This window comes from Triturus cristatus, chromosome 4_1 (assembly GCF_964204655.1).
Source record: "Triturus cristatus chromosome 4_1, aTriCri1.1, whole genome shotgun sequence".
Lineage (NCBI taxonomy): Eukaryota > Metazoa > Chordata > Amphibia > Caudata > Salamandridae > Triturus > Triturus cristatus.
The window spans coordinates 492,508,067-492,516,979 of record NC_140585.1 but is presented as its reverse complement, the minus strand read 5'-3'; the positions used below and the strand labels follow the sequence as shown (position 1 = coordinate 492,516,979).

At 46.2% G+C, this 8,913-nt stretch overlaps 1 protein-coding gene across 4 annotated transcripts in view; it reads right to left on the bottom strand.

The window, feature by feature from the left end:
* Positions 1–322: 322 nt before the first annotated feature.
* LOC146855138 (solute carrier organic anion transporter family member 1A2-like) overlaps positions 323–8,913 on the bottom strand; it is a 643,199-nt gene continuing 634,608 nt past the window's right edge. For 3 of the 4 annotated variants that reach the window (XM_085650570.1, XM_085650572.1, XM_085650571.1), the window contains exon 15: positions 323–774. In XM_085650570.1, coding sequence (XP_085506696.1) covers positions 561–774 — 214 coding nt within the window. In that variant the 3' untranslated portion in view covers positions 323–560. The remainder of the gene's footprint in view (positions 775–8,913) is intronic. The other variant, XM_085650573.1, reaches the window with a different exon arrangement.

Below are 8,913 nucleotides of genomic sequence, written 5' to 3'. Positions count from 1 at the left end.
ATAAACAAATGTTCCAATATATATTGTGTGAATTATAGACACTCTATAAAGGACAATAATCTCAATCTGCATTAATGCTGTTTCCACGACATTTTTCTACCAATTTATTGTAAGGTAAATACTTGCTATTTGTAACTCTATTCACACTTACCTTTAGAGGTAGATATGAATGGAATTAAGAAGGCTAAATATATATATGCCTAACAATATAGCGGTACAAAGGTGTTTTGAATGTGATATTATTGAAATGCGATATATTGCAACTTGTACCTACCACTATTATATTGATTTCAAAATTGTGTTGTACCCTCCAAATGACAGGTGCAATGGTAAATTATTGAAGCATGTCATTTAAAAATATTGTACACATACAGAAAAATGTGTGACTTTTTTATTTAATTACTGTTGGTTTTTTTTTTTATCTGATTTTCCATTAAGGTTCAAAATATGATTTCTTTCACAAAAACAATTTACACACATGAAAGTATTAAAAATAGGCAAAGGAATCATCCAGGAGTTCATTAGATGTGAATGAGTAATTGTTTTCATTTTTTATTGTTCTAATGAAGTATGCTTGTTTGTTCTTCAGGTAAAGTTTTGATCTCCTGCATCTCATCCATATTCATTGCATCTCTGGACAATATTTCTTCCTCTTTATTTGTTTTAGCTTTCTCCCACTCCTGATGGCGGTGTTTGTTTAAGATAAACAGGATGAACACACATGGTATGTAGGAAGCTCCACGTAGCAGTGCTGTTAATCCGAGGTAGAGAAGTCTACAAAAAGAAAATATTATATCTGGGTAAAACATGCATCTCATATTTATCTAACATGTTCTGCATAATTCTGTACCCCATCACTACGGCTGATCAGATCAGATCAGAAAGTGCCATTTATTGATGCCCTTTGACATAGACATTGCACCAAAAACTGTTTCGGGATTAAGTACACATCTGTAGCTGTGAGGGTTTCATCAAATGTACTGTTTGAGAAATTATGTAAGATACTCCAAACCTGAGTTAGAGATAGGCAGTAATGTAAAATCAGCCCATTCACTGTGGATTTACCACTGTAAAATGGAGAATTTTACATTTGCACAAGTTCCTTTATCAAGCTTACAGTGCAGCACTTGCCAGAATACTATTTATAGTCACTCTTTGAAATGTCATTTTATCTTCTCTTTGTTTAGTTGTAGACATCACCTGCAGTGGCAGAGGCAGATTTTTGTCCCACAGGAGGCAAAGTACACCTCAGTGGGTGTTATGGTCTGTGACAGCTTTTGAACATGATAGGATAGACAGGGTCGACGCGAACACTGCTATCTGACAAAACAAGTGTGTTTTGTACTATTGATATCAGCCGAGTTTTGAACTGAGCAAGGAAACAGAAAGAACAAGTAGTCATTTTACCAGGGCTTTTCGATGATTCTCCTGAACATAGAAACTTTGGAAAAATGGGCCGAAATGGGACATTTGACAGCATATTTATGAACTGAATTAGTGAAATAGCAATAGAATCTGAAGGGGCACTCATGAAATAATCCAAATATTTCATGGCGTGCCAACTGCACCTCACTGTATCTAGGGTATTGTGGGGTTATCCAAGAAAATCTAGAAAAAATGTTAGCTAAGAAAGATTATAGGTATTTGTCGGAAATTACCATCTTTTGTGTGGTATAACCCAAGATTTTTCCAGTCATTGTTTTGTTGTCCTTAGAACTGCTAGCCAGAGGTAAAGTGCCTCTACTACCTCTAAACATAACGGAATTGGTATCTATTGGCATCTTTGACCTACCTATAATCCCATAGTATGTGGAACCATGTGTACCCAAGGCTTGTAAGTTAAATGTCACCAATGGGCATTAGCACCCAGGGGTGACACAACAAATCTGACCTTAGGCCTCTCATTGTAGCCTGGCAGTGTAGTTTAAAACTGTCAATTTGGCCTGTCAAAATAAATCCTTTTGACAAGACTACACCTTCCTTTTAAATGTTACTAGGTCAACCCTAATACAGGCCTTACTGTTCATAAGGCAGGGTGCATAGTATTTAAAAGTACAACATATAAAAGGATAATGTTTCACATGTCCTTACATGAAAATGCCTAAAAAGCAACTTTCACTGTAGCAATACTGGCTGCTTTCAGAGGAAGACACTGGAGGATATTATTACACCCTCAAATGCTAGATTTGTGTTCGTAGCAGCTAGAAAAATAATAATTCACGGACCCTTTTTTTATAGTTAAACAAAATCCAACTTAAAGGTAAAGTCAAATTTTGTCTACCTATTGAGTAAATGTCACTTTTAGAAGGTTCCCACTTTGCTGTCTAAAGCATCTAAAGGCCTTTCTGTATTTATTTTAACGGTTACCTGGTAGATGATAGCTCTCCTGTGGTGAGGTATAAACTACTTACGAGAAAGGGACAAAAAAGCCTTTGGTTTGGGGAGGGGTTCTGTTTCTCTGCCAGGCTGACCATCTAGGCACTTAATTAAATTTCAAAAGGGCTTTCCCTAGCACATCCTTTGTCTACCTTGCCAGTCCGGCACCAGGCCCAGTGGGAGAGGGGGTGCTCTAGAAACAGGTTTGAGTGACCACAGAGGGGGATGTTGTTTTCTCAGGGCAAACATCTAGATTAGCCACCAGAGCTCTGTACAGGGAAAGAAAGGTTCTGCGACTTTGAGTTTGATCGTAGAGGGGTACTATGGTATTGTCTACAGCAATACCCACAGGAATTACTGCAACAGTGGATAGGATCAACCCTGGGAACTTTCATCCCATTGGTTAGGAAATTCCCAGGAGTTTCCTCCATCCACAGGTTGGCATCAGTCATAAATGTGGCATTGCCGGTACCTTCCTCAGAACACTCCTGGATCTTAAAAGATTCAGAAGAAGGACTGCCCAGCTGACTGAAGACCCTGAAAAAAACACTTGACCTGCTTGCCTTGTACCTAGGACTCCAGAAGTTAGGATCAGTTGGCAGACCTCTTGCTTGAGCTTCTAGAGGACTTTTCCTGCTTCCCAGTATTCGGACACATCTGGGCCTGATCTGGCTCCCTCTGCACTGCAGGCCCCTGTGGGAGTGAGTCCTGACCCCCAAATACTGTCCCCAAGGTTCAGGACCATTGTTTGTTTTCAGACTATACCCCTCCTTGCCAATGGGAAAGCTTCGCTGGACTTGATGCCGAGCCTCAATGCTGATAACCTTCGTCAATAGCCTCACTGGATCCAACACCGTGCAGCATTGGATCAACCTCTTCCCTGGACTCAATACTGAGCAGCATTCAATTGAGGGCTTCATTGGACCCAACGTTTAGCAGCCCCCAATCGTTGTACAGTTCTCCAGCAGCGGTTCCCAATTATCATCAAGCCCTTCCTCAGATCCAGTCAGCTGTCTAACCACGCTCAATACTTTCTACCTCAATATACACTTCTAAGTGAGAAGGTAACTTTGTGACCAGGAAAACCTGGTCTTTGCATTCGACCTGTGCTCCATTGCAGTCAGCCTTAAACCGAACCCTTAAGGGAGACCTGTTGACCATTGCTGGCACGTAGTGCTTTTTGATGTCATTTTTAAAGACAAACTATATCTCTCGTTCTACGAATTGGAATTTGTTGTTTGGGTGTCATTTTATTTATTAAAACGTGGTCTATTTTTCTAAATTGGTTTAGATTTTCTTTTGTGCTGTAATTTGACTTTCTTACTTTTTGAGTATTGTATACATAGGGACTTATTTTCAAGGCCCTTGTGGCACATTTCTGCCGTTGGAGCATCATTTCTGTGATGCTTCAGAGGCCCACAGTGCAGGCCCATATCTATGAGGCTATGGAAAGCCACCCTGCGTGACTTTTCATGGCCTTGTAGATATGGTGTGAGGCAGTGCAGCGCACGTCGCTGTGTTGCCCCACTCTTTGTTGGGGTGGCATGTCATGGGCATTGTGGTGAAGTTCCCACTCAACGGCCATGGTATTTGACACAGATTTACGCTATGTTGTAAATCTGGGAATGCGTCAAAACCGTGTGCCTCCCGAAGGGAGGGGCAGCAAGTGTTTTGGCAAAGGAAGGTGTCCCTTCCCACACAAAATGAATGGGATTTCAATGTTGTCACCCTTGAGCCATGGCGCTAGGGTGTCTGTTTTGGCACAAGGCTGCTTAGATGGTGCCATTGCAAAAGAAAAGACATAGATGCATCATATTGCTGTAAACACAATGCATCCCTGCACTTTCCTTATGGTGTGGCGTAGCAAGCTAGCTTGCAGTGCCACTTTGTATAATTTCTTTGTAAATGAGCCCCATAGTTTATGCACTGCCTCTAAGTTAAGCTGTTCCCCTCTGTGCCATAGCTACCAACTGGTTGATTTCAGGTTAATTTGGTAATTTTAAGCATTCACCCTGACAAGAATTGTGATTACTACTTGAGGTAGGTCCCTATCTCAACTAATAACTCAATTTCTTGAACACAGTTAATAAAATTAATGTGGGATTTCATGTTTTAACTGTTTATGGATTTTTCCTTCTCTTCTACATTCTACTTCTTTTCATTTTCTTCTCTTCCCTTGCACGCAGAATCTCAGTGAACTAGAATCTACTTAGAAGGGGCTATAGAGAAAAATACAAAATATACGAGCACTCAAAATCTCACATTGTAGCCAGCAGAAGTAGGTGACTCTTACAGTCTCAAACAGTCAGCCTCAGCTTAATGAGAAAAGCAGTTGAGAGTCTGACTTTCACTTCTCAAAAAACTCTATTCCTCAGTAGCGGGCCCATCTTTAAGGGCGGAGGGGAACAAATGTCAGCCTGACAAACACTCTTAGGGGTATATTCTCAAGAACGTGTGATAACCATCGCAAAAGTTACTTAACGCAACCTTCAACATCGCAGTCTATCACGGGAAACTTACGCCGTGTTAACCAAGGATTCACAACACCACGGTACCATGCGATAGTCACCAGACAACGCGTCAAATAGCCGCGATAAAATCCACGCCACGCTGCCAAAATGCAAAACACGAACACCAAAAAAGCTGCGATGAGGCCAATCGCGATTCAAAAAGCAGCAAAAACCAGTGGCAGGCCTGCAAATCCCACATGTCTGGTGGGAAAATGCACTATAAAAGCAACAAACACAACACACCAGAAAGAATCCAAAGTGCGCAGCAACATGGATGCGCCCTGACCGAGCGGAGAGGCCAACCTGAACCCCACTAGCCACACAGACCATCAGCAAGGAACAACGGGATTGGGGAAAGCCAAGGAGAAGAGGTAGAGGAAGACAGGGTGCAGTCCACAGGAAAACAAGACCAGCGTCACAGAGGTGACAGAACACAACCATCAACTGACCCACATTCAGACCACCTGGAATGCAGTTGTAGTGCTGAGGAGGCCAACGGAGGAGGCCAATAGGCGCTGGCATGATGTGAAAATCTAAACCATGCACAAAGCCGTTGCCAACAGGAAGGCAGCAACGGTGGCAGAAGGTGGGAGTCCTGCACCACAGGAGGACCTGGAGGAAACGGAGGCCACAGTCAACAGTGCGGAGACGGTGCAAGGAGTTGGGTGTGCGGACACAGCTCGGGAGGACCTGACACAACATCAACAGGGTAAGTAAAGACCAAGGACTGGGGAGAGGGGGGATATGGACACAATGGCACACATGCACAACTATGTGTAGCACACTGCACACCCACAATGACCCTGGATCATGTCCCTCACCCCCGTGGCACACTGTAGCCAACACACATAGCAATAACAGCACATCCACATTGACGACAATGTGGTACAATGTACAACCCCGACACTGCAGAGCAGAAGACACAACTGGCTCTGCACACGTGCAGACACAGGCCCACCATATATGACAGAGCTGGAAGCTGTGAAATGGAAATGCACCCGTAAAACCTCACACCCATCATGTAGTCCAAATGTACACTGTCCCACATCTAAATCCTGCACCTCTAAAACAGTCACAATGTACATTGCCATACAGTCTGCATGTAAAAAAGAACAATGTCAACATGCATCTCCCCTCTACATTGCAGAGGGACTCACAAAACCTCCAGCAGAGCACAGAAGACCACATATCAGTGATGCCGGAGAGGACCACCACACCTGCGACACCGATGCCCTACAACAGCCCATGGACATCCCACGCAACCCACCACCAGAACCAGGGCAGCCAAGCTACTTAGAGGAGAACCCAGCCCCTGCAACAGACCACACAGCATGAAGCACCCGCAAGTACGGCAGGCTCACAACACTTCACCGACCCACACATGGCACTCCAATGCCAGGTGTCAGAATGCCAAAAGGAGGTGGCTGAACAGGTGCGGGTGTGGTCCGAACCCATGGAAGGCAAACTAGATCACATACGTGGGTGTCTATTACCCTTCAGGGACCACCTACTCCCCACAAAGGAGACCCACACTGCCATAGAGACACATGCAAATGCACCTTCCCAATACAGAACCATGCCCAGGGGCACGCACATATCAGTCACATACCCTCGTTGACTCTGCGTACGATGGCACAGTCCACTGCCCTTACGAATTGAGTGGGTGATGACAAAGCTACATGTCCAAGCTCTAACCCGCTGCCTGCGATGACATGTCTGCATCAGCTGTACACAGCGCAATGTAATGTCCTAGGACCCAGGGCCCTCATGCATACAACAAGACGACAGGGACACACACAGATATCATGTTGAACTGACTACGGGCATGTGCACCCGGCGCCTTTCTTGGCAGGGCCATATGTACAGTGACGCCTGTGCTGGATATGTGTGGGGTGAGTATAAGGCAGCCCGCACGGAGTGCTTGGTGCTGGCAACAACTTGAACAGTGGACACCAGTTCAATGGAAACAGAAAACACCTGCATAACAGAGTCAACTGCTGAGCAACATGGACGGAGCCGGAGCAAGTACAGAGGTCTCCCAACATACAAACAGAAGTGTCCATGAGTTTCAGTGTGCTGCAGTTGGGGCCCCAGAGCTGAGCGTGCTCATGTAAAGAAAATGTCTAGGATTGTGTCCCTTCTGGACATTCCTGATGCAGCTGCAGTGGGGGGGGGGGTGTCACACCTGCATCATATTCCTCATTGTCATCACAGGTCTCCCACACTGCCTGAGGTGACATTGCTGCATAGGCTCTCCACAGCACATAACCAAAACAGTAATGGACGATGATTTGTGGTGCACAGAGTTAGGGGCACCTGGAGTGCTGAGCAGGAGATCAGGCAGAAGATGGCATCCACGACAGATGCGGGCAACTCCGTCAGTCTGCCAGTATGACCGTTTCAACACTGGCAGTTGGTGGTTGGAGTTCGTCCTGGTGGTGGTGGTGTATGCCTCCTGCGGCGATGCGACATCCGGGCCGGTCAGCACTCGATTTGATGTGTGAGACCTGGTGGGCCACATTTGAGGCCGGAGGCAGTGGACAGCACAGGGCCACAGACACATGGCGTTGATAACCCCGAGGCCATCACCTCAGAGGCCATCCAATATCTCAGAAGAAGGGGTCCCGGACCTGACCAGCACAGAGTTAGTGGCCCCGGATGCCCTGCGGCCGGCACAGGCACCCCGCCACAGGACGGTGACTTGCGGTGCAGTCAGATGGGCTACGCAAGCTGAGCGGGTCCTCATCAATGTCCGAGGTGTATGTGGCGGAGGGTTGCGGGGGACAGTGGAAGGTGTCCTCCAGGGCATGATGCAGAGGGTGGAAGCTGTCCAGAAACAGCAAATGGAGGAGTGGAATGCCACAGCATCATTTTAGCCACAAAGTCAGTATCACTGATATGATGGCGACAACAGCCCCAGGCCCATGGACTCAGTTGCTACCAAAGTTCAAACAGAAAGTGTCCATTGGTCTCGGGGAACAGGCTTAGTGGCACCGGGGCTGAAAGTGTATGCAGTCTGCGTTGAGGCCTATACAATGACATCAAGTCAGCCATAAATAAATCAAGACAGAATTCGAATAGTGTGACCTACTGGACTGCAGTGTGGGCCTGAGGCAGCAGTCAGCGTGGGCCAGACGCGGTTCAGCGAGCTCCTTCTGGAACTCTAACACACGACGTTGACATGACATTTGGGGGTGACTTGTGGTTGACGGAGACAAAAGCACCAGAGCGGAGCGGGTGTTCAGTCAGCGACGATGATGTGTCCTGCCTGGTATGGACTGGATTGGATTGGCATGAGGTCTGCTAGACCACAGTGTAGGCTGATGATGTAGTCATCAAGGGCCCACAGACACGTGTGGTTGGGATGCCAGGCACATACTTGGTGTCACCACATCGAAGGCAGTACAGTGATGTAAACTCTGCATTAATGTGCGTACTCAGACAATGTATGATCAAGACCCAGTCCCAAATGTGTGACCTACTCGCCCACAGTGTAGGCCGGAGCCAGCGGTCAGCAAGGGCCCACAGTCACGTGTCATTGTCTTGCGATGCACAGAGTTAGTGACACCAGATCAGTTGTTGGTAGTGTTCGATCACCTCCATAACGATGATCTTTTTACCCTCCAGACTGAAACGCGTCATCCTCTTACACCTCTCCTTGCGTGCAATGATATGTACTCTGCCATTGACAAATCAAGACCTAGTCGAACATGTGCGAACGACTGGAAAGCAGCGTGGCCCGAGGGCAGTATTCTGCGTGGGTCCACGTACACCTGTGGATGGAATGCGATGCACAGACTTGGTGGCACCACATCGATGGTAGTATAGTGAGATAAAGTCTGTCATAATTGATGTTCTCTGCCATAGTGTAATCAAGACTCAGTTTCAAATGTGTGACCTACTTTTTTGCTTTGCATGTAGGTGGTGTACCTCAACGAGAAGGGAGTACAGAGGGCTGGTGTCGCGAAGGCCGTGATGCTCTGAGGAAGCTGCCAGGTTCACGGCACTCAGGCTTGGAGCTTGCCCC